This window comes from Amblyraja radiata, chromosome 8, assembly GCF_010909765.2.
Source record: "Amblyraja radiata isolate CabotCenter1 chromosome 8, sAmbRad1.1.pri, whole genome shotgun sequence".
NCBI lineage: Eukaryota > Metazoa > Chordata > Chondrichthyes > Rajiformes > Rajidae > Amblyraja > Amblyraja radiata.
The window spans coordinates 54921104-54948261 of NC_045963.1; the positions used below are offsets into that span (position 1 = coordinate 54921104).

General features: G+C 39.6%; 1 protein-coding gene across 3 annotated transcripts in view; it reads left to right on the forward strand.

Annotated features, from left to right (window-relative positions):
* The window catches only part of phf10 (PHD finger protein 10), a 43178-nt gene that overhangs the window by 13374 nt on the left and 2646 nt on the right, over positions 1-27158 (forward strand). For all 3 annotated transcript variants that reach the window (XM_033025928.1, XM_033025929.1, XM_033025930.1), the window contains 6 exons: positions 1493-1626; positions 3748-3897; positions 5790-5899; positions 9805-9961; positions 12102-12254; positions 26989-27097. In XM_033025928.1, the coding sequence (XP_032881819.1) occupies positions 1493-1626; positions 3748-3897; positions 5790-5899; positions 9805-9961; positions 12102-12254; positions 26989-27097 (813 nt within the window). The remainder of the gene's footprint in view (positions 1-1492; positions 1627-3747; positions 3898-5789; positions 5900-9804; positions 9962-12101; positions 12255-26988; positions 27098-27158) is intronic.

Genomic DNA, 27158 nt, shown 5'->3' on the forward strand with positions numbered 1-27158 from the left:
TGTCCTCTTCAGGCCCTGGAATGCTGCAGAAATTGTTTTATACCCTTCCCCAGATATGTGTCTCGACACAATCCTGTCTCGGAAGTCTAGGGACAATTCCTTTGTCTTCATGGCTTGGTTTTTGCTCTGACAATTGTGGGACCTTATATAGACAAGTGTGTGCCTTTCCAAATCATGTCCAATCAATTTAATTTACCGCTGGAGGACTCCAATCAAGTTGTAGAAACATCTCAAGGATAATCAATGGAAACAGGATGAACCCGTTCAATTTTGAGTGTCATAGCAAAGGGTCTGAATACATGTAAATATGTGATATTTCAGTTATTTATTTTTAATTACTTAGCAAACATTTCTTAACACCAGTTTTCGCTTCTTCACTCTGGGGTATTGTGTTTAGATTGATGATTGAAAAAAATAATAATTTAATCCATTTTAAGCCACTTCTTAAAGTTAGAAGACTGCTCTTCAGCAGGGAAACTGACAAACATTTTTTTGTACAAACTCAGAGCTCTTTTCCTCATCAAAGCTGTAATTATTAAGTCATTTGTAATTTTATTCGGTAATGCTAGCAAAGGAAATAAAGCAAAAGTATAGATCAGTCATGGCGAACTGGTCTTGATGAATGACTATTTCATTGCCACGTGTAGTTAAATGTATGACAGGAAATGATTAGGAATCGTATACCATGAGCAAAAAATAGTAAATTCCTGTTTCTAAGGATATTTAAATTGTAGGATCTGTTCATTCAATTATCAGTGAAGAGTTTGACATTTTTGTGGGAAAGCATCGGTTGAATGAGCATCCCTTGAGCATAGGAATAAATTATATATAAAAGCTAGAAAGAATATCTTAGCAATAAACTAGATTTCTCTCCATTTAAAGCATAGTAGATTGGACTGTTCCACACTCTCCCCTCTGCTATACCTGCGGTGAGACTAACCTTCAGTGGGCCTGCAGGTCAAATCGTGCTCCATGACAGCCAAGGCTGTCCTGCAAAAAACTTTGGTTGGCAAATCCTGAGGCCTTGCCCTTAATTGATGTCGCTGTCAAATCTTTTTTAACAGTTTCTCAATATCTTGAGGGTGTGGAAGTCAAGAATCAGCTGGGCTGTGCAGTGCAATTCACTACAAACCACTGGCTATTGTTCAGAACCATCTTGGCCATTGCCTACTGATTGTTGCACCGCTTAGAAAATTGGCTTAATATTTTAACCACAAAGTTGTAACTGTGATAGAGAGGCATAGAATAACTTGCATTTGACTGGACCTGCTTTGAAATGGTTATCCAGGCCTCAAATTAATATATATGTTCTTGAAGATATGGGGTGCTTGCTTTTGAGAATGAAACGGGTTCAAGTGCTGGGGAATATCTCAAAAAGTGTGAGAAGACCTGCAATGGCCGATTTTGTTTGGATTTTCAATTGGTATGGGACCAGCAAGCCAGTCACGCTGTTAATTTGTATGGATTTATGACGTTAAAATTCTTGTTTTAGGCTTAACTGCTCTAAGAAGTGATGAAGTTATTGATCTGATGATTAAAGAATATCCAACGAAGTATGCTGAATATGCAGTGGTTCTGCAGGAAAGGGAGCGGCAACAGATCACCGACCGATACAAGGAATATTCGGTCAGTACTGGGGGCAGAGTAAAATTATAACTGGAGTTTCATTGTATTTTGTATATGGTTCTTTGTATATTACGCTTTATTCACTATCTGCTCCACCATGAGTACATGATAAAAATATTTCTGTAATTAAATAGAAAATGGTGGAAGTACTGGACAAGTTAGACAACATCTGCGGAGAGAGAAATCGAGCTAAGGTTTCAGGTCAAAGACCATTCATTAAATTACTTGAAAAATATGCATTACAAGAGAGGGTAGACCCTTCTTCAGACAACCTTAGATTTTTCCAGGATCTGCAGTTCTTTCTTAAGCATTACAAGAGAGGGATCTTTTGGTTACTCGTGTCTTTGCTGGTTCTTTGGCAAGTCCATTTGCAACCCCCGGCTTAGAATTCTGGAACAAGTATACATTAAACTTCCCTGCTACAGTTAACAGTATGGTCTGGAAATTCTAATGCCCTTTAAAGAGTGTGCAGGAATTATTTTATCTATTTTGATCACAATCCTGCAGCACAAATATATATTTTTAAATTAATCTATAGTTCTCATTCCTCGGCCTTACCTGGCCTTGATGTACACACTGGCAATGGCATTGCAAGGGTTGGGGAAGAGGGGAGGGAATGGGGCTTGCATTGATGTGGTGGGAAGGGTATTTTTGTTTTATTCAAATTTTTGAGAGGTACGTATCACGGGTAAGGCAAGTGATTTTTGCCAACTCTAACTGTTACTAAATAGGGTGTCTCCTTGGCCATTTAGAATACATTTAAAAATCAACCACATCGCTCATTGTGCAACATTAGAGAAAATATAGTTTGCAAATCAATTTCTAGGCACATATCTGTGATCTATTTTATCTATAAATTGCCCACTCTTAAATTTTAAACTCTGATTTCAAAATGTGTATACTTTCAAATCAGGTTTTGTATTGTTGCCAGGTAATTATCACTGCTGGGTAACAGAATATGATTGTTGCTCCTTAGAGTGAGATTGCTAGTTTAAACTGAATTGTTGCCATGACTATATGGATTTGGGTTCAGTCACCTCTATCACCAAAATAACCTCAATCAGGATACTTGTAGAATGCTCCCATCCCTAAGTATTTGACATAAGCTACACATCTTTATTTTTTTAAATGGCTCTAATCTCAAAAAGCCTATAAAAGTAACAGAAAACTTGTGTCTTTTTCCTTCGCTCAGGAATGCTTGAAATACGAGGCCTGGTTTTTCATGTGTTAGTCGTCATTTGCACTTGTGGCCAAGATCCACGATTGGCCTGCACTTGCCCTCTGTGTATTTGTAAAGAGGGATATGTTGGGGGTGAGGACCCTGGACACAATTGGTGAGGCTCTGAACTGAACCAGGGCCTCATCCAATGTAATCAGCTCATATGATCAGAACAGGCCTTGCCCAAGGAGCTGCTAAGCAAACACTTGCTGGGTGACAAAGCTACACCCCGTTTGCCCACTGATCTGACTAGTGGGAGCATTGGAAAACAGTTGAAAACGAGAAAACATTTATTTTTAAAAGGCAAAAAAAAACAAAATAATATGAAACGTCACTTCAAAAATGGATAATTGAAAGATTTTAACTGCTGTGGTAATGACGTGGTTAAATTACTGGGCGAGCATCCAGAATTATGGACCATTAATCAGAGTCTGTGGGGGAAATTATATTCTAGTAATTAAAATTTTACAATTGGAATTGAAAACTAGTAATGGTTATTATGAAGCAACTAGATTATTATAAAGCGTGTTGGTACATTGCTGCTAATGCTAGGGTTGTTAGTAACTTTTGGATCCTATGAACAAATGAGAGAAAAAGCACATTATTACTTTTGTCCAACATAGCTTCTGAGCAGGGTCCATGAACAGATTCCTGAGCCCCAATACTTATGCACTCCATTGAATAGTGATAGTTTCACGAGCAAGAATCTATCGGCTGTGTTAATGAATCATCCAGTGCAGAAACAGACCCTTCGACCCACCATATCCATGCCAATTATTGTACTGATCTATACGAGTCCCATCCACCTGCATTTGGTGTGTTGCTTTCTATGGAAATGTTCTGGATGCATAGTCTCAAACCGGCCAGTAAATTGTGTAAATACCTTGTGATTCTTTATGCAGCAATTACAGTTACAGAACACACAAAAGGTTGAGCCCAGTAAAGTTCCCGAGTACATCAAAAAAGCTGCTAAGAAAGCCGCAGAATTCAACAGCAATTTCAACAGAGAGCGGATGGAGGAAAGGCGGGCTTACTTTGACTTGCAGACACAGGTAAGATTGATTCTGTACTTGTCATGGTCAGAGGCAATTATAAATGCTAAGTGTGATTTTTAAAGTGCAACAGTGACAAACCAGACAACTTATTACACATTTATTTATCAACGCTTTAACTTCGTTGTTCTGCATGTTAGTTGAATGATTGGAAGTTGCTTGCGAGACACAAGTACATAATTTAGTAACATTCTTTTCCCTGGAACACAGTACCAATGATGAAGCATTTATTGCTCACAAATACAGCAATCTGGGATTGATCATGACCTTGGGTGCCATCTGCGTGGAGTTTGCACGTTTTCCCTGTGACTGCATGGATTTCCTCCCAGTTTCTCAGATTATTCTCAAATGAACCAAAATATGTGCCCGTTGGGAGGTTAACTGGCTGCTGTTAAGTGCTCCTAATGTAGGGGGATAATAATGTTCATTTGGAAGAGAAAAGATTACAGGGAATCAGTGGAAGAATGGTATTGCTTTTAAAGTCGGAATAGACTTGATGGGCCAAATGGCTTATGTCAATAGGAAATATAAAAATACGAGAGAAGAAATACATTTTCTGCAATGGTCCAAATTTATTGTAGATTGTCTTTTAGATGAAGTAGGATAGAGACCACAGAAGATGAGGATTTTCACTCAGACCTTAAGTCTTAAAGCTTTTAAATTGAGATTCCATTCTGGTTGAAATATCCATACCTTTAATGTTGGCAAATAGTGGGGAGTGATTTGTCTTGTTGATCTTCAGTAATTGGATTATGGGGCCTGGAAAAATCTGAGGCCTATACTCTTAAGTCTTTTATATGAATAACTTGTGGGGGCACAATGTTATTTTGGATATGTGACCAAATGCTCAATCGCTAATAAACGAGGGTTATGGTTTTGAGATCAAAACAGAAAGTACTGGAGGAACTCAGTGGGTCAGGCAACATCTGTGAAGGGAATGGACAGACTAGGTTTTTGATTGGGATCTTTGTTCAGATTGAGTCTCTCTTCACACCTGGATGGTGCTGCCTGAGAGAGTGGTTGAAGCTGGGTTTCTGACAGCATTAAAAAGGTGCCTTGATGAGTTCTTATGGACCAAGTGCTGAGTGATAGGATTAATACAGAAGGATGGCCACTGGTTGTGTGGATATATGATTTACATGTTGTATAATTCCTGCTCTGCTCTTCTACCCATCCCCCAACCACTCTGGCCCTTCCTTTAATGCCCTCTGGCCTTTATACCTCTACCATTTTTGGAAATTGCCTCTTGGTTCACACATCAACGTCTGTAGGATGTATGCCCACATTGCAAGCTACACCTAGCATCTTTTATTATCCACAGAAATTGTTCTTAAATCAGCCATTTTCTCTTGTATCATGCAAGTATTTATTTGATTCACAACTTTTGTTCAAAGTTGCTGACATCATGGAAAAGGGAGTCATATTTCCATACTTTTCTTATTGCACTGCCCTCCTGTGCATAGCTTTAATTTGTTTTGCCTTTCTCTTCATTCAGCTAGGTGAGTGGCACCAGTGCATGCAAGACTGGACTGTTGTAACTTGGTTGTGAAATGTGAGCCTCCCTCCTCTGATAAACTTATATTGTGCAGAAAAATCTGAAAAATGAAAGAAATGCTTTGCACATCTCTTTCGGGACATTCTAAAATGTGTTTATAACTTTAAGTGTAGTGACTGGAATAAACATTTAAGTGTAGTGACAGGAACAAACATCGGGCAACAAATTTACCTTTTGAAACCAGTAAGTGCTCCTGCTATCAGTGTTATATCTGTTTGGAATTTTTATTCCCTGTGTAAAAAAAACTTTTTTCCTATTCTGAGTGACACATAGAAAAGATTCTGCATATCTGCTATGTCTCTTTTTTTGTTTGTTGTTTTGGTGTCTCCTAATTCAGGTAATCCAAGTGCCACAGGGGAAATACAAAATTCTTCCCCCAGAGCGGACGAAGGTTGGTGCTTATCCAGTTGCTCTCATACCAGGCCAGTTTCAAGAATATTACAAAAGGTAAAAAGAGAAGCAAAAACAAACCCCTCTGCCAATGAATGTATGGCAACTAAAACACTTTTTATTTCTAGTTGTGCAACGGTGTCAAAAGCAAATAATATATGAAAAGTAAATAATATATATAAATAATATAATATCAGAGAACAATGGACTTGGACCCCAAGATCACTGTGTACATCAATGCTGCTAAGTATCCTGCCAATAACTGTATAAAGTGGCCTCCATAATGTTTGGAACAAAGACCCATCGTTTATTTATTTGCCTCTGTACTCCACAATTTGGGATTTGTAATTTAAAAAAAATCACATGTGGTTAAAGTGCACATGAAGTTTTTATTAAAGGGTATTTTTATCCATCTTGTAGAAATTACAGTTGTGCTTATACAAAGTCCCACTGTTTCAGGGCACCATAATGTTTGGGACACATGGCTTCACAGGTGTTTGTAATTGCTCAGGTGTGTTTAAATGCCTCCTTAATGCTGGTATAAGAGAGCTCTCAGCACCTAGTCTTTCATCCAGTCTTTCCATCACCTTTGGAAACTTTTATTGCTGTTTATCAACATGAGGACCAAAGTTGTGCCAATGAAAGTCAAAGAAGCCATTATGAGACTGAGAAACAAGAATAAAACTGTTAGAGATGTCAACCAAACCTTAGGATTACCAAAATCAACTGTTTGGAACATCATTAAGAAGAAAGAGAGCTCTGGTGAACTTACTAATTGCAAAAGGACAGGCAGACCAAGGAAGACCTCCACAGCTGATGACAGAAAAATTCTCTCTATAATAAAGAAAAATCCCCAAACATCTGTCCGACAGATCAAAAACACTTTTCAGGAGTCGGGTGAGGATTTATTCACGACCACTGTCCACAGAAGACTTCATGAACGGAAATACAGAGGCTACACTGCAAGATGCAAACCACTGGGTAGCCGCAAAAATAGGATAGCCAGGTTACAGTTTACCAAGAAGTACTTAAAAGAGCAACCACAGTTCTGGAAAAGGGTCTTGTGGACAGATGAGACGAAGGTTAACATATCAGAGTGATGGCAAGAGCAAAGTATGGAGGAGAGAAGGAACTGCCCAAGATCCAAAGCATACCACCTCATCTGTGAAACATGGTGGTGGGGATGTTATGGCCTGGGCATGTATGGCTGCTGAAGGCACCGGCTCATTTATCTTCATTGATGATACAACTGCTGATGGTAGTAGCATAATGGATTCTGAAGTGTATAGACACATCCTATCTGCTCAAGTTCAAACAAATGCCTCAAACCTCATTGGCAGACGGTTCATTCTACAGCAAGACAATGATCCCAAACATACTGCTAAAGTATCAAAGCTAAAAAATGGTAAATTCTTGAGTGGCCAAGTCAATCACCCGATGTGAACCCAATTGAGCATGCCTTTTATATGCTGAAGAGAAAACTGAAGGGGGCTAGCCCCCAAAACAAGCGTAAGCTAAAGATGGCTGCAATACAGGCCTGGCAGAGCATCACCAGAGAAGACACCCAGCAACTGGTGATGTCCATTAATCACAGACTTCAAGCATTCATTGCCTTCAAAGGATATGCAGCAAAATACTACGCATAACTACTTTCATTTACTTGACATTCCTGTGTCCCAAACATTATGGTGCCCTGAAATGGGGGGACTATGTATAAACACTGCTGTAATTTCTACACGGTGAAACCAAAATGTATAAAAACACACTTTATTAAACTGGTAATGTGCGCTTTAACCACAAGTGATTTTTTTTTCTATTACAAATCACAAATTGTGGAGTACAGCGGCAAATAAATGGTTGATGGGTCTTTGTCCCAAACATTATGAAGGGCACTGTACCTTCCCATTACATTTGACCCTCCAAAGTGCAGTGCCTCACATTTGCTTGGATTTAACTGTATCTGCCATTGCTTTGCCTATATCCATAACTGATCAATATCCTGTCGGACCTTTTGACAGTCGCTTTCCCTGTCTGCAACTCCATCAATTTTTGTGTCATCTAACATTATGAATCAACCGATCTACATTTTCATCCAGGTCATTTGTATATATCATAAACAACATAGGTCTCGGGACTGATATGATGCCTGAACAGCACTACTGGTCACAGACCTTCATCTAGAACAGCACCCTTCTACCACTAACCTCTTTCTTCTGTGGGTAATCCAGTTTTGAATCCAAACTACCAAGTCACCTTGGATCCCATGCATTGTAATCTTCGGGATCACTGTACTATGAGGGACTTTGGCAAATGCCTTATTAGTGTCTAAATATGAGTGAATCCTCTCCAATAGCATCCTTACTGCTGATGTGAGGCTCACCTGCCAATAATTTCCAGGATTTCTCCTATTTTCCTCAAACAATGAACTATTGGCTACACTCCTGTTCCCCAGCACCTTGCGTGTATGTCAAGAGAGGAGACCAAGAACATTTTCAAGGCCCCAGCAATTTTCTTTGTGCCTTTTGTCAAGAACCTGGGATGTAAGGCCCTAGCAATCCTGTCTCTTGCCTGGGATGTTTAATTTATTTCTTATGACGACACGGAAGGCCACCATTGGGCCTATCACATTCATGCTGGCTCCTTGCAGGTCAAACCGGTCGTTTACTTTTCCACCTCTTACAATTTGTTCTTTATTGCCTGCACATCATTTGTAATTTAGAATAGCCAATGAACCCACCACCCTGCCTTTGGGAAGAAACCAGAGTACAGCAAACATCAATATAGTCATAGATGAAATATGCAAACCCACACAGATAGCACGGAAAGTCAAAATCAAACTGATCTTGCTGTATTGTATCTCAAACCGCATAAAGTAACGACAGGGCTTTCATCTTATGGTATAATTCATTTCAAAAGTTTGGTCGCAACCAAAAAAACAAAATAAATAAACTTTTCCCCAATGACTCACCCACTTGTGATAAATGTCAGTCACAAGAAGCTACCATAGTGCACTCTTTTGTTTTTTGTATAAAAATCCAAAAATTCTGGAACGAAATATTTGAAATCTTCACAAAATTAATTAAAATAAAACTTGTACCAAAAGCAGATGGATCATTTTTGGAATATCGGAAGGTAACCCCGAACTAAACGTGTTTCAAAAGAACTTACTTAATTACGGGCTAATAATGGGAAAAAAAGCTTATACTCAAATTCTGGAAAAACGCTCCAATACCAACATTAAAAATGTAGATTTCAAACATGTTCGAAACATTACACCTGGAAGAGATGAGACTCCTCCTAGCAGGCAAAGCAGACCACTTCCAAAAGACGTGGTCTGCATTTATGGAACTATTACAAGCATAAGGTGCAATAGTAATTTAAAAAATAAATGGTACCAGGATCTGGTAACGGGGGGTAAAAAAAAAAAAAACACGGTTGGTATATCCTTTTTTGCGGAGTTTTGTGTTATAATAGAGTGGTTGTTTCTCCTTTTTTTTCCTTTTCTTTCTAGGGTCTATTTCCTTTCTTTAGTTCCTTCTCTAACTTCTTCTCTAAGGGGCTTTCTTTTCCCAACACTCCTTACTTCTTTTATTTCTACCTTTTTTAAAGCTCGAAAAATGAAGTGGTACAACAAATAAGATATATGTTATATATCATATATCACATATATCATAAGATATATGTGATGTGTATTACTGTAATTTACTGTACTTCTAATAAAAATAAATACAATTAAAAAAATAAAATAAAAAGTTTGGTCGCAGTTTAAATGAGATAATTCTAGCACTGAAAAGCAAATTAGATTTGTATTCAAGCGAGGTCTTCTGATGACTGACTTTATTTCTCTATTTATTTCTGCCTGATTGTCACCAGATTAAAATTTCATGCATGATGAAAAATGAAAATCACACTAAATGTTGAATATGAATTAAGGATAATTGTAATTGCATTTACCGTATTAGGTACTCTCCCAATGAACTGCGTTACCTTCCTGTAAACACGGCCTTGTATGAACCACCTTTGGACCCAGAATTGCCAGCACCTGACAGTGATGGAGATTCCGATGATGCAGAAGATGGACGTGGGGAGGATGAGCGAAAAGAAGACAAAGGTTTTTCCGTAAGAAACCGGACAAACAGAAACTTGACTGTAGTTAAATATTGTAAATGTGATGAGAGCATGTCAAGTATCGACTTGGCATATTATGACCTTCCAGACTCAAGCTTCAGGTCGTAAAACTGGAGAATTGTGTGCAGTTTTGGTCCCCTAATTTGAGTAAGGACATTCTTGCTATTGAGGGAGTGCAGCGTAGGTTTACAAGATTAATTCCCGGGATGGCGGGACTGTCATATGCTGAGAGAATGGAGCAGCTGGGCTTGACCACTCTGGAGTTTAGAAGGATGAGAGGTGATCTCATTGAAACATATAAGATTGTTAAGGGCTTGGACACGCTAGAGGCAGGAAACATGTTCTTAATGTTGGGGGAGTCCAGAACCAGGGGCCACAGTTTAAGAATAAGGAGTAAGCCATTTAGAACGGAGACGAGGAAACACTTTTTCTCATATAGAGTGGTGAGTGTGTGGAATTCTCTGCCTCAGAGGCCAGTGGAGGCAGGCTCTCTGGATGCTTTCAAGAGAGAGCTAGATAGGGCTCTTAAAAACAGCGGAGTCAGAGGATATGGGGAGAAAGCAGGAACGAGGTACTGATTGGGGACTTTTAGCCATGATCACATTGCATGGCGGTGCTAGCTCAAAGGGCTGAATGGCCTACTCCTGCACCTATTATCTATTGTAATCCTGCTCTTCCAATGTACACCCTATTAGTTTTTGTGCCATTACCATTTCTTGACCATATTTGTTCTCACTCTCACTGCATCTTCAAACTTTTTAATTGACCTGAAACTGCTGAAAACTTCCCTGATTTCCTGTTATTAGTTCAGACTTCCAGCATCTGCATCATTTTACTTTCATTTTTATATCTAGGTCTATTTATGTGTAGTAAAAATCCAGTTTATGTTATTTGATTCAAGTGATTTTTATGTGAATGGTCAAAAAACAGAATCAAAATTAAATTCCATTACAATTCAATATTCTTTACTTCTGTGTCGTAACTAAGCATGTATTTGGGCTAAGTATACATAATGATGGTATTACTACAGATAATGAGTGATTAGGTCAGATTTGCCATTATATTTGGGTCCAACGTTTAGCTGTCAGTGAAGTGATTGAACTTTGCATGGCAACATTGTTACATTTAATGGCACCAGCTTAGAAGTGGCAACTTAATATTTAGAACCATTGATAGTTTTTGTGTTACATGTGACTCAGATGTGGCAGAAGTGCTTTTTCATTTATTCAGCGCTTTATTATCTTGCCACCTTTGAAGAAATAATTTACATTTTCTTCGAGGATGACTTGCTCTTGTAAAATTGATTTTCTATTAATTTTTCTTCACCTGCCAGAAGATTTAAAGCCAACTTTCTTATAAAAGTGTCGTCTCATTGAAACAGCACAATTTACAAAATTAGTGTCATTTTTGACTAACCATGATTCCATTAGTATCCAAAAATCTTTCAATCTCTGCCATGGAGGAAATGACTGAGTATCCACACTGCTCTAGAGTTTAGAATGCAAAGCTGCCTGGGGAAATAAATATCTCAATCTCAATCCGAAATGGCAAACTCCTTATTCTGAGTGCATCTCCCAGTTTTGGACCACAAATGTCTACGTATGTCCTGGGACATTGTCCAATGGTTTCTGTTTGTCTCCTACTTACTTCCTTGAAAAACTAGCTACTCTCCGATTTGCAGGGGCTAACTTAAAATCTGAGGGACTCTAGATCTAAACCATTATTTTCACAATCTCTGTATTCGTTTAATGCCTCCAGTTAAATGAATTTTTGAATTCTTTATTTCCACTCTACCGGTCAATGGAAGAAATTATTTTAGTTTCACCTATGACCGCATTCTGGAGTTGTGCCACTCATTTCCGGCAGTGCTCTGCTGTTCTTGACGTTAAGTATTTTAGCATGCACTCTGGCAGCAAAATTGAGTACATTCAAAGTTAATAGATTTCCAATTTCTAAAGACATTTTGATCTGCTTTTTGTTCCTTCTCGTTCATGTTGTATTGCTTTTGAATGATTAATCTTGAATTACCAGCAAGAAATTTTGATTTTATTTTGGTCATGAATTAAATTCAAATATGTAGAATGATCTTGGGTTTTGGCATCTAACTGCATTATTTTCAATTTTTCCTCAGGATACATCTTCTGGGAGCACGACAGGCGGTGAAAGTCCTACTGAACATCAAGATGACTCATCACAGGGAAAGCAGACACCAAAAGAAAGAGGACCACGAGCATTGAAAGATGCAAAACGCAGTGTAACACCCAAATCAGTGACTGGGTACAAGGTAGAAGATAAAAGCCCCTGAGACATCCTTTCTGATGAACCTCTTGCTAATTTTTATTTTGTTCTGAGTAGAATTGGTCAGCCTGTACTAGCCAGCGTCCACTAATGCATCTCCTGCATTTATCACCCTCTGCTTCCTTATCTTGCACTATTTTATTCCACCTGAGGCTTACTGGTGAAGCTGCCTGGATTCTTCCTCCTCCTGGAACTGTAGTAGGCTTGTGTTTTATCCCCTTGGAGCTTGCTTATACTCTCTCTGCTGAAGCCGCTGCTTTCTTAGTTCACATGTACTATTTGACACTTAATCACTATCTTGATTCTGTTGCTAAAGAGGGTCCTTTATCTTAAAGGTCAAAGATGTATTTTTTTGACAATTTTTGAAATTCAAATGTTTTTACATTGTTACATAGCTTGGCAGTGTTATATGTTTTTCTAGCTTCACTATTTTCCCTTGGGGCATTTAGGATGGTGTTCGTTTAGAACATAGAGTGAAATTGCAAAACCTAGACTTTTGGCACTGTCAGGTTGTACAATTCAGATTGAACGGTACTTGGACAAAGACTAAAGCACGTTGCACACTGAAGAGTCCAATGGCCATAAATTCTAATTCAGCTTATGTTATGGTGAAACAATAATGGTTTGAACCTCCTTACTAAAATGTTACATTAAGATCATCCTTTTGAAACATTACAAGCCATTATATCTCAAAAGGAGAATTTTGCATTGTAATTACGACATGCATTGTAGTACTTTAAGTGAGGAACAAATTTGTGCTCAAATTTAATTGTTCACTGGAGTCATTGAGATTGATTTTGGTCTGTTGCAATGCCTGAAATTAAATCTACTTCATATGTTAATATCTCTTACTTAAAGCCAGGTTTAATTTGGAAAGTTGGTGTGATATCCCTGAAAACTTTACAGAAGATTGAACATCACATCAACTTTGAGGTTCACAGAGAAAAGCAACAATTAAATCTGTGCAGGGTGATCACTTTTAGGTGCTGAAAGCCATTTTAAAGTGAAGCAAATTACCAAGCACTTCAAATGTTTTGGTATCAGTGTTGGATGCTGCTTTAGTGGATTGTTGTTACATTTCAGCATATTAAGTGTTGAACATAAAATGGAAGACAATGAATGAGCCCAGAAATGATCACCAGATATTTTCATTGCTGCATCCAGATTTTTTTTTAAATGTACCCATTATCTACAGTATAGAAAAAGGCTACTTCCTGGAAATCCAAGGAGTATTATCTTTTTTGACGGTGCCAAGAGTAACATCAGTGATTTGCAATGGATGGTTAACTGCTTTTAACGTTACTGTGTTTATTAATGGAAAAGGATAATCAAAAAGTGCATATATTACAACAAACTCTGGAACATTTCTTTTCAAGAAAAGATTATGTGAATCTGATAATATTTAACCTGGATTTTATCTTAAATACAGCTGGATCTCTGTCATGGTGAAATTGACCACGTCAGCATCTTACTGAGTTATACGTAGCTCCCTATACGTTGGTGGGAGGGAGAGAGTGAGAGAGGAGAACGGGGGGACGAGCTAATCCAGGGAGTATGATGTGGCCAGAGGAGCCCAAAACCTGGACTTTAGATTCTAGACTAACAATTAGCCTGGCCCAGTCATTTGTATGACTGTAACATGACATCCGATAGTAACATTTAGATCTGATAGTAACGTTACCCAACCTTCTCCACTGTCCTAAATACCACCAATTTTGGTGTCATCTGCAGACTTACTCATTGTGCCACTTACATTCCTTTCCAAATCATTGATGCATGACAAACAAAAGAGGGTTTAGCACAGATCACCAATGGTTACATGTCTCCATCTGGAATAACAATCCTACACTATCACCTTCTGACTCTTACGAACAGCCAATTTTATATCAAATTTGCTACCTGAAAAGAAGATACAAAAATCTCTACCAGGGTTCTCGAAATCTTCTCCTTTCTTCCCCCAATGTCCCAGGATACACTTTGTCAGGATCTGCATTCATCCACCTTTTTGAGCTCCAAGACCACTACTACCTCTCTTCATAATGTCTTTGTGCTTCAGAATATCTTGTCCTTTCCTCTGAATCACAAGCTTCTATCCTTCTTTACTGTAAATGCAGATGCAAAGTATTCATTTAGGACCTTGCTTTTCTCTCAGGGCTCCACACATAATTACCACACTGACCCTTAAAATAACTTGCTCTCTCCCTAGTTACCCTTTTGCTCTTTGCATCCAGAATATTTTGGGATTTGTTTTACCTTCTGTGCCAGGGATATCTCCTGTCTCCTTTTTGCCCCCTTAATTTCCTTTTTAACATTGCTCCTATGTCTAATGTATTTGATCAGAGATGACTATACCTGACATGCCTCGTTTTTCCTGACCAAAGCCTCAATATCCATCAACAACCAGGGTTCCCTATTATTGCCAGCCTTGCCCTTACCTTTAATAGGACAATGCTGGCCCTGAACTCTCCCTTTTAACAGTCTTCCAAGCGGAATGTCCCTTTACAGACACAAAATGCCTGAGTAACTCAGTGGGACAGGCAGCATCTCTGGAAAGAAAGAAGGGTCTTGATCTGAAACGACACCCATTCCTTCTCTCCAGAGATGCTGCCTGTCCCACTGAGTTACTCCAGCATTTTGTGTCTATCTTGTGTCAACCAGCATCTGCAGTTCCTTCCTACACGGAATGTCCCTTTACCCGCTTTCAGCCTCTCCCAGTCAACCTTTGGTTCATGCAGAATAAGATAATATTTTTGAGTGATGAGAAGGGAAGGTGGGGAAATTTCAGACATTTGCTGTGCTTTTTTTTTTTGCCAAAATCCAAACGATAATTGTCACAATTTGGCACAAGAATTAAGCAGTTTCCTATCCATTACTTTTGAAGAGGAATGAAAGTTAATATTTATTTTTGTTTTGATATAGGTTAGCATTTTACTCTTGAAGTGTTTTATTTTGACTACAATAATCTATGATTTTTTTTTTCCTGTTAAGCTCAGTGTGAAATATTGTTTTCGGTGCTTAAATGTTTGTTTTTAATATAAAACTGTTGACAAGATGCTGTGTTTAAGCAAAGCTGTCCTATACTGAGAATTTCACTCCTGATTAAGCATATTGCACAATAGAACAACTTCATAGTAATTCTGACATTGTAAAAGCTCGTTCATTGTTCTGATATTTAGCTTGGGTCTGTTTAATAGTGCGTGACAAATTTGCTACCGACTTTGAGCCCAAGATTATCTTTATTGCTTTTTCTTTTGAGCCAATTCACTTCTACTAAAGGTGATAACTTTCATTTATCAAAATGCCTTGGAATTAGAATTGCCTGCCTCAAAACTATGGCAGGAAATGGTTTGAAATGGTGCCTTGTGTTAGTAATTTGAAGGTGTTATCACAGTTTTGCACCACTCTGTTCGTTTTCATTCATCACTATTGCTCCACAGAACAAGTTCAAGCCAAGAAGCCTGCTACTGACATCTCCATCTGTCTGAGGGGATGATTTATTTTATTTTTATGGGTGTAGCATTTGCCTAAACTTGGGTGTCCAGATTTTATAAACGTTTTATATTTAAGCCTTAATGTCCTGTGCAGAATAGAATGTAGCAAATTTGAATTTAAGTGTTGGATATTATGCCTTTTTGATCACTGACACTAAATTCTTGAGTTCAGTGAAAGTGAATGTGTGGAAATGAGTATAACACTAACCAAAACTCATCAGTGCATTTCATGCGAGCAGCCAACAACAATTTAATTTTCTCTCCCTGAATTGAAAATAGAAATTGGAACTTAACTTCATACCTTTTCCCCTTTGGCTGAGAAGTGAAGGAATACCATATTAATGGTATCTCGATGATATTATAAGCAATATTTTGAAATTGCTTAACCTATTTTATAGGTTAACCTATTTTACCAGTTGCTTATGAAATGCAATCAACAACAATAAGTTACATTTAAATGGCATCTTCAATGTAACAAAAAATATTCAAAGGCACTTCTCTGCAACACGATCCAATAAAGAAGGATTCATGTAAAATAAGTACTGATGACCTAAGTTGGTCAGATGGTAGTGTATTCCAACATTTGCAGCAAAGGGACATAGAGGTTTGTGGAACAATTTCCAAAGCTTAGGTCTTTGGCAGCCTTCATTATAGAATGGTTAAATTCAGGAATTTGAGGATTCAGTTAAAATTAATTTTCTCAGAATCATTCCACTTTGACACAGGAAATGGTTATTGGACTTTACATCCTCATGTTCCTACTTGTGAGTTCTAGTTAATGTTGCATGCTGCTGTTCTTGAAGCAAAGAAATCCCAACAACAGATCTCTTCACTAATCCAGATAGATGGTTGGAAATTCTGGATATTTCAACTACCAAACAATTGGTATAGTATTGTGTACTATATATGGTATACTATATATGGAATCGTTTCTATTGTTCTGTAGTTTTGAATAAGTAAAACCTGTAAGGAGATGTGGCTTTTTCTTCCACTAACAGCACCTAAATTATCACTTTAATTTGGTGGTTGTCTTCTCACTACTTTCATAAGGTCATAGCTTCCAGACCCCTGCTTGGGCTGGAATGCATAACTTAGGTCATTGTAGAGGAGTGCTGTACTGTCTGAGATGCATAAAATGGTATCCTATGCTGCAGTATTGTTTTCCACTTAAAATTTATGTTTTAAATATATTAACATCTCATTGACATGTCAGAGAGTACTGGTATGTCTCTTAGTATTACTCAATAACAATTTTGGATGTATGAAGATTTGGAAAAAACGCACATTACGACTGGGTGGAGAGTGGAAACAGAACAGACGTTGGGAAGTCAATAACAAATTGAGGCTTAAAGCATAATGTAGTGATTAAATATCCAAAACTGATTTGGAGATACGAGTTGACCCTGAAACTACTAGATTGTTGTAAAAACAGATTTATTGTTTACTAAATTGAACTTTAATTCCCCAGCTGCCGTGCTGGGATTTCAGCTTGTATCTCCAAGTCAATTGCCTTTGGCTCCAGATACTCAATCACTACATTAACCTTCAATCCCCTGCTGATTTCCCAGGCCGTTCTTTTTCTACTCTCCTTCCAGTCCGAATGTGTAGTTTATCCATGCTCATGTACAGTCTGAGTTGTTGTTGTTGTGCAACTGAGTAAAGGGACACATCTGAGTACTCTCCAACATTCTTCATGGAAGTAAAACTGCCACCTTTACAGAGTCTGTTCTGTGTGTGTTGCCAGATCCACAGCGATGTGGAGTCCTTGCGACCCTCTGAAATGGCCTAGTTCAGAGATAGTTAGGAATGGGTAATAAACAATGACCCAGATAGCAACACCTTAATCTTGTGAATTGATGCATTTGAAAAATGGTTGACAAATAGCTGGATGTTATTCAGTTTGCCCTGGCACACTTTAACCGTAGGTGGAAAATTTCTTAAACTCCAAGTCCTGAGCCAAATGGGAATATCCTGTTGCTCTTGCTTGTTACGTTTTGACAGCGGTGTTTGAGAATTTCAATTACATATACAGTGCCCTCCATAAAGTTTGGGACAAAGACCTTTTATTTAATTATTTGCCTCTTTACTCCACAATTTGAGATTTGTAATAGAAAAAAATCACATGTGGTTAAAGTGCACATTGTCAGATTTTAATAAAGGCCATTTATATACATTTTGGTTTAGATAGATAGATCCTTTAATAATCCTTTACAGGAAATTACAATGCCACAACAGCTTCAAGACAGACATAACACCACACATTTCCTCAGATAGCTTCCATACTTAATAAGTTAAAATACAATGAATGAATACTGAAAAAGTGCAAAGTTATTTTTGTGCATTGTAAAACCTTATAGCCGCTGGTATACAAGACTTCCTATATCTCTCAGTTTTGCACATTGGTGCAATCAGTCTCTGACTGAAGGTGCTGCTCTTGATCACCTTCAGGGCGTGGAGTGGGTGAGTGGGGTTGGTCATTATTGAACCCAGTTTGTTCAGAGTTCTGGCCTCTGCCACCTGCTGGACCGTTAGTTGCTCAGCCCCGACCACTGAGCCGGCCTTCCTGATCAGCTTGTCCAGTCTGTTTTTGTCCGCTATGCGGGCGCCTTCTCCCCAACAGGCCACAGCAAAAAACAGAGCACTGGCCACCACTGAATGGTAGACACTGCACAGCAGGGGTTGGCAGATGTTGAATGACCTTAGCCTCCTTAAGAAATACAGTCGACTTTGTCCCTTCCTGTACACCGCCTCCATATGACACTTCCAGTCCAGCTCACTGGCAAGCTGCACACCAAGGTACCTGTGGTTGGCGACCACCTCCACCTCAGTGTCCCTGATGGTGATTGGTGTTGGTTGAGTCCTCCTCCCCCTCCTGAAATCCACAACAATCTCCTTCGTTTTTGTGGTGTTGAGATGGAGGTTATTGTGTGCACTCCACTCCACAAAGTTGTTTATTGTATCTCTATACTCCTCCTCATTCCCCCCTTTGATGAGGCCGACAACAGCTGTGTCATCTGATAATATCTGCAAAAAGCAGCTGTTGGTGTTGTATTGGAAATCTGCTGTGTAGATGGTGAACAGGAATGGAGCCAGCACAGTTCCTTGTGGAGCCCCTGTGCTGCTCAGGATGGTGCTTGAGACATTGTTCTGTAGGCGCACGTACTGTGGTCTGATGAAAAGGTAATCCAAACACCACAGTACCAGTAATGGATCCACCTTCATCTTCTCCATCTTCTCCCCTAGCAGTCGGGGCTGAATTGTGTTAAAGGCGCTTGAGAAGTCAAAGAATGTAATCCTTACAGATACATCAGGGATGTCCAGATGTGTGTACGCCCTCTGCAGCATGTAAATGAGGGCATCATCAACACTGATGTTGGGCTGATATGCAAACTGTAAAGGATCCATTTGAGTTGACACATTAGTCCTGATGTAGACGAGGACAAGTCTCTCGAATGTCTTCATAATATGTGAGGTGAGCGCTACTGGTCTGTAGTCATTGTGAGTGGGATGGGTCTTCTTTGGGACAGGTACCAGGCAAGATGTTTTCCACAGCCTTGGGACCTACTGTAGACGCAAGCTCAGGTTGAACAGGTGTGTTAGGATACCACACAGCTCTGAAGAGCAAGTCTTCAGTAGCCTTGGGCTGGTGTCATCGGGCCCCACTGCTTTCCCTGGCTTCAGTCTGTCCAGCATCATCTTGACCTGAGCAGTATGAAGAGTCATAGGTGGGGCTGCTGGTGGAGTAGGAGGTGGGAAGAGGGGACTCCGTGCAGGTGACATCTCAGGAGTGTTGGAGAGAGGGAGGGGAGGTGGAGAGGAAGCAGCAATGGTCAGCAGACCGGGTGGGGGAGGCTGGGGTGGTGTGGGGCAGTCAAATCTGTTGAAAAATCTGTTCAGATCATCAGCCAGACTCTGTTCGCCATCAGGCAGTGTACCGCCCTTCTGCTTCATGCCCGTGATCTTTCGCATTCCAGCCCATACCTGCTTCACTCCATCTTGCTGCAGCTGTTGTTCTAGTTTGAGCCTATATGCTTCTTTCCCCTCCTTAATCCTCACCTTCAGTTCCTTTTGAAGTTCTTTGATTTTATTCCTGTCGCCCTCCCTGAAAGCCCTTTTCTTCTCATTTAGTAAGGCCTTCAGGCTGCTGGTAATCCATGGTTTGTTATTAGGGTAGCAACGAATTACCCTGGATGGCATGATGTCATCATAACAGAAATTGATGTAATGGGTAATGCATTCTGTTAGGCCGTCAATGTCTTCCCCATACTCCTCACAGAACACATCCCAATCTGTTGTCTCAAAACAGCACCTCAGGGCTTCATCAGCCTCAGGGTACCAGCCTCTTGATGTTCTGGTGGTGATAGGCAGCCTCTTGGCAGCTGGGGTGTAGGAGGGAGAGAGATGTAGCATGTCGTGGTCTGATCGACCAAGAGGGGGCAGTGCAGTACATTTGTATGCATTTTTTACATTTGCATACAAGAGATCCAGCGTTTTATCACCTCTAGTTGTACAGTGAATAAACTGTTTAAAAGTGGGCAAAGTCTTAGAGAGACAGACATGGTTGTAATCTCCAGACACAACAATGAACGCCTCTGGGTACTTGGACTGAAGTCTCGCGATAGTGGTGTGCAGCACGTCACACGCGACTTCCGCCTTGGCAGATGGAGGAATGTAAACAACAATGGCTACCACCACAGTGAACTCCCTGGGTAGGTAATATGGTCTTAAACTAACCGCTAAAAGTTCAATGTCCTTTCACCATGTAGAAATTACAGCTGTGTTTATACATCATATGCCCCGCTCGATCATGACTGACCATGGGTGATGCATCCTAGTTGTTGGCAGCTTGCTCCAAACCTCGGCTGGAGCAGCGTCACTTGTGGCTGAAGAGACCAATGCGGGAGTGACAGTCTCTGTAGCAAAGGTCACATTTGTGTGTGGTCTCTGGTTTGTTGAAGTTGCTGCGCTCCTTTCTGCGTGCCCGCTTGTCTGCCGCAGCGTTCAACAGTTTCTCTTCCCCCGTTTTGAGATGTTGGTTCAGGGTGCCTCTCCACCTCGTGCGGTCAGCTGCAAGGCTCTCCCAGGACTCCACATCGATGTCGAGCGCCTTCATATCTCTCTTGCAGACATCCTTGTAACGTAGCTGGGGGCGGCCGATGGTTCTCCTCCCAGATGTCAGCTCTCCATAGAGGATGTCTTTTGGAATACGGCCATCCTCCATGCGGTGGACATGGCCCAGCCACCGCCGCCTGCGCTGCCTGAGTAGAGTGTACATACTGGGAAGGCCAGCGCGAGACAGGATCTTGGCGTTGGACACTGTCTTGCCAGGATATGCCCTGGATACGGCAGATGCTTCTCAGGTACAAGGTGTTGAGTCTTCTCTCCTGCCTGGCACGTGTAGTCCATGTCTCACTGCCGCACAGCAGTGTGCTGATGTCATAGGCGTTGTAGACTGCTAGCTTTGTCTTCACTGTCAGCTTTGGGTTGGTCCACACCCGAGTTGTGAGGCGAGCGAGAGTTGTAGCTGCCTTCCCAATCCTCTTAGCGATCTCTGTGTCCAAGGAGAGGTTGTCGGTGATGGTGGAGCCGAGGTACGTGAACTGATGGACGGCATCAAGTTCGTAGTCGTCGATGGTGATGACAGGCGGCACCTCTGTATCCTGCCCCAAAACGTTTATTTTCTTCAGGCTGATGGTCAGCCCGAAGTCCTTGCATGCCCGATAGAAGCGGTCCATCAGTGACTAGTTCCTGCTGGGTGTGGGACATAACTGCTGCGTCGTCGGCAAACCACATGTCTCTGATGAGAGCTTCACGTACTTTTGTCTTTGCTCTGAGGCGGGTGAGGTTGAAGAGCCTGCCAACTGATCTAGTACGAGGGTAGATCCCCTCTGTTGCAGTGCTGAAGGCATGTTTCAGGAGCAGAGCATAGAAAATCCCAAAGAGTGTGGGAGCGAGGACGCAGCCTTGTTTGACGCCACTGCGGATGTCGAAGGGCTCGGAGAAGCTGCCATTGAACTGCACTGTCCCCTTTGTTGATGTGGAAGGGTTCTATCATGCTCTGCAGTTTTGGTGTGCAACAATCTTTGGCAGAGCCTCAAATAGGCCATCTCTGCTGACGAGGTCGAAAGTGAGGTCAATGAAAGCAACATACAGGGGCATCCGCTGTTTTCTGCACCTCCTGGAGCTGGCGAAGGGAGAAGACCATGTCTACTGTTGACCTTCCAGCTCGGAAACCGCACTGTGACTCTGGGTAGACAAGTTCTGCCAGCTTCTAGAGGCCGATCAAGATGACCCGAGCAAAGACCTTGCCGATGATGTTGAGGAGGGAGATGCCTCTGTAGTTGCAGTCGCTTCTCTAGCCCTGCCCCCCCCCCCCCCCCCCCCCCCCCCCATTTCAGGACACCATAATGTTTGGGACACAGCAATGTCATGTAAATGAAAGTAGTCATGTTTAGTATTTTGTTGCATATCCTTTACATACAATGACTGCTTGAAGTCTGCGATTCATAACATCATCAGTTGCTGGGTATCTTCTCTGGTAATGCTCTGCCAGGCCTGTATTGCATCTTTAGCTTATGCTTATTTTGGGGGCTAGTCCCCTTCAATTTTCTCTTCAGCATATAAAAGGCATGTTCAATTGGGTTCAGATCGGGGATTGACTTGGCCACTCAAGAATTGGCCACTTTTTAGCTTTGAAAAACTCTTTGAAAAATTGCTTTAGCAATGTGTTTGGGATCATTGTCTTGCTGTAGAATGAACTGCCGGCCAATGAGTTTTGTGGCATTTGTTTGAACTTGAGCAGATAGGATGTGTCTATACACTTCAGAACTCATTATGTTACGACCATCAGCAGTTGTATCATCACTGAAGATAAGTGAGCCAGTACCTTCAGCAGCCCAAACCATAACACCCTCACCACTGTGTTTCACAGATGAGGTGGTATGCTTTAGATCTTGGGCAGTTCCTTCTCTCCTCCATACTTTTCTCTTGCCATCACTCTGATATACAAGTTAATCTTCGTCTCATCTGTCCACAAGACCTTTTTTCAGAACTGTGGTTGCTCTTTTAAGTACTATTTGGTAAACTGTAACCTGGCCATCCTATTTTTGCAGCTAACCAGTGGTTTGCATCTTGCAGTGTAGCCTCTATTTCTATTCATGAAGTCTTCTGCCGACAATGGTCATTGACAAATCCACACTTGACTCCTGAAGAGTGTTTCTGATCTGTCTGACGGGTGTTTGGGGAATTTTCTTTATTATAGAGAGAATTCTTCTGTCATCAGCTGTGGAGGTCTTCCTTGACCTGCTAGTCCCTTTGCGATTAGTAAGCTCACCAGAGCTCTCTTTCTTCTTAATGATGTTCCAAATAGTTGATTTTGGTAAGCCTAAGGGTTGGCTGATGTCTCTAACAGTTTTATTCTTGTTTCTCAGTCTCATAATGGCTTCTTTGACTTTCATTGGCACAACTTTGGTCCTCATGTTGTTAAACAGCAATAAAAGTTTCCAAAGGTGATAGAAAGACTGGAGGAAAGACTAGGTGCTGAGAGCTCTCTTATACCTGCATTAAGGAGGCAATTATTACGCACCTGAGCAATTACAAACACCTGAAAAGCCACGTGTCCCAAACATTATGGTGCCCTGACATGGGCGGGACTATGTATAAACACTGCTGTAATTTCTACATGGTGAAATCAAAATGTATAAAAATGGCCTTTATTAAAATCTGACAATGTGCGCTTTATCCACGAGATTTTGTCTATTACAAATCTCAAATTGTGGAGTACAGAGGCAAACAAATAAATCATCTTCTTTTCGTGTCCATCTTGTTACAAATGTTGACCTCGCTGTCATCGTCCGTACTGAAAAAGACACAGGCTTCCGGCGACAATCAGTGGAAGCCATCACTTGTCGTAATAGATGATGGTGGGAGCAGAATTAGCTCAGGATTCTTCCAGTTTCCAGTCCCGCTAAATAAATAAATGATGGGCCTTTGTCCCAAACATTATGGAGGGCATTGTGTATATCAAGTGCCAGCGTGTTAAAATGTACAGCATAACATTTAGTTTGTGGCCATTGTAACTGCAGTATTAGTAAGCTACAAGAAGATGACATTAACTTTCTGAAACAAAATATAGGCGCAAAATAACATTTCTCATGGCCAACCATCAAACTACTTTTTAACTGACTACATAAACAACACAGATACAGAATACTTTAACATCTTGCATCCTATGCATACAAGCACTTTTTTAAAACATATATGTAGCTGTTCGTGTCTTTATTAATTGTTGTAGGATGATCGTAATTTATTGAGTGGATGATACACACTTTCTCCTAAAATTGCAGAACATGGAAAGAAACTGAGAGGGTTGAAACCAATCTGAACTGTTCTTTCTAATATCTCTGAGGGCTTCTGCTCCAGGGATCAGTGCAGTTAATCGTACAATGTTAAATGTTCAGACATTTTTTTAATGTTAGTTTTCTGAAAAAACAATGAAGAAGAGTAATCAGAACTCTAAAAATAGTTAAGATGCTTCTTTGTTTGAATAGTTTCTAAGATGTAGAATTATTTTATAGTATGTTATTTGAGAGGTGTTGTGTTTCAGTTCCACAGCCTCTAGTTGTTACAACATTTTTGATGTAAACTTTTAACATCTGAATTACTTTTTTAAAATAAAATATGAAGCCGATTTTAAGAGTGACTTTGTCATCTTTTAGAGAGTGAATAGTGAATAAGCCTAACGTAGACTGTCAGCAGTCCAGAATCTATTATTTTGGGCAACATGTTAGTGCTGAGATGACAGCAGCACTTAGAGGGAACTAGTATGTGAATTATTTAATGCAAGTTATTTGATTTGCTTGGAGTTTATTTGTGAAATTAGTTTAATGATTTCTATTTTATGTATCTTTACATTTTCTGTTGGCAAAAGGCAATTTTTTTAAAAAGGTCGCTGTTGAAAACTCTTAGCCAATGAGTTGGATGCATCATGGGTTGTATGTCTAGCTGACAGCAAACTTCCATTGTTTAGAAGGAACACATGAAATGCTCACAACTTCTGAGTGGGACGTTATTTTTCTCCAGAAGCAATGAATGCAGGATAATTATACACATTATGTTCTTCAGTTTTCAGTCACTTATAACAATGGGATTACCAAGCTTCATGGATGACATGATTACCAATCGTGTAGACTGAATTGAAACAGCATGATCAAACACTTTAAAAAAATGTAAAACTAATCTTGAAAATTCAAAAAGATGATCTAACAAAACAAGCTTCAACTGTTTTTCATTTGTTACAAGCAGGAGTTGGCCATTCAACCTCTCGCACATAATCTATCATTCAATATCAAAGCTCAACTTACTACTGTCTACATATTCCCCTGAGTCCTTGACTGAATTCTCTTCATTTTAATGCAATTGCTTCTTACTCATCTAAACTTTTGGGAATATAGACATTTTCACTTTTTCTCTTGGGAATTAATCTAAAACTAGTGTATCCTGCTTTTAGTATGTGGACAGTGCTCCATTTGTGTTCTCATCAAAACCTTTCAAAATGCATCAATTTCTTGCTCTGCAACCCTATGCAATAAATGTTAAAATACAATGCTGAAGTAACTCAGCGGGACAGGCAGCATCTCTGGAGAGAAAAATACAATGTGTTTAACGAATTGCTTGGTGTTTGCATTTTTGACTTGGCAACGTGTGTATAAAGATGCCCAAAATCCCTCTGAATGTTAGCATTTCTTAATCCCATACTTTTTAATGGGAGAAATTAATCTGTCACGTCCCTGGTGAGTACCTAGTCAAGCAGACTTGAGACCTGTTTGCACTTGAATGGGAGACCACTCAGCCATTCTAGGTGCAGTTGGGGAAAACACATGATTCAACCACAATATTTATATCCAAACATGAATCTTACTCACAGTGCATGTGTTTTTAAAATAATATTTCAGATTTTCCCTGTATACCTGCCAAAGTGAATATTTTCGTACATCGCCATATACTATACATTTTGTCATCATCTTGCCATTAACTGTTTTACATCTTTTTTTTCTTTGTTATATCTCCTTCCAGCTTTAGATAGGTTACCCTTAATCCCATGTTTTTGGTTGATATAGGCTGTGAATAACAGCAAACTCAGCTCCGATTCTTGTAACAGTATGGCAGTTACTCCTTACCATCCTGAATATAATCTGTTCATTTCTACTGTTTTTTTTTATCCCTGAACATCTGTGTAACCGAACATATTAATCATGAACACTTAACTTGTGTAACAATCTTTAATGTTCTGGATTAAGAATAATAAAATATGTGGAGAAGTAATGATTAATCATTCTACTTGTAATAAAATTATCTGTAATATAGGTCAATTTGTTGGAGGAAGGAGAATAAACCGTATGCATTTTATCAAGTTCTTCAAGAACGTTAGACTGTCCAATGATGACATTCACAATTGGTTGATCACAGTTTTATTAGAGATGTTATATCGCATATTGTTGCTGCTAAAGTGATTAGACTGTTTCTTTTATATAAACTACCTCTGTAAGACCACATGAATTCTTATAAATACATACATTTTCTATTTACTGTTGGTGAGAGACATTTGTTGAACAAACACACGCATATAGGCTTTTGTTTCATGGTTGTAAATAAAAGCCTTGCTTTTTATTATAAAAACGATGCAAATATGAAGGATGCAAGATATTTGGTATACTGATGAAATTTGTATATTTATGTACATTTGTATCCTTTAGAAAATTGTAGATTGGAAACAAATTGCTTCCAGGTATATGAATTTGGTTTCAATATGTTTCTAAAATTCCTAATTTTTCTGCACTAATTCCAAATCAACCCATATTATCTGAATTCCAGTTGTTCATTTGTTTTATTAATTATGGTTTGCTATAGCGCGTGCTGTTTAGTCTTTCCTCAATTTATCCTTGCCAAGATTGTGTGGGTTATACATATTATTCTATCTATGCATGCTATACATATACTATTTATTATTATTATGTATTTTGGTATGTGCCTTGATGTAGTTATTAATATGTTTAAGGTGGATCCACTGATTTAAGTTAGATTACTGGTTTGTATTTTGCATCCAGAAGAAAGAAAATCTTTTAAAGCCTGGATTCTCTTTGCACCTGCTGAGCCCTTACTCTATGTTCTGGACTCCTAGGTTCAAGTGACATAATTTTTACAGTGCTGTTCTAACTATTGCCCTTCCAGCCTAAAATCATTCCAAATGCAATATGTGGGATTTGTCTAAAGGGTAGAGAATCCAACAAGAAAAACAAACCTGAAGCACTGATACACTGCTCCCAGTGTGACAACAGTGGTAAGTTGGCCTGAAGCAACCATTTAAATTTTTTTTTTTCTTGAATGTAACATGTTCTGTG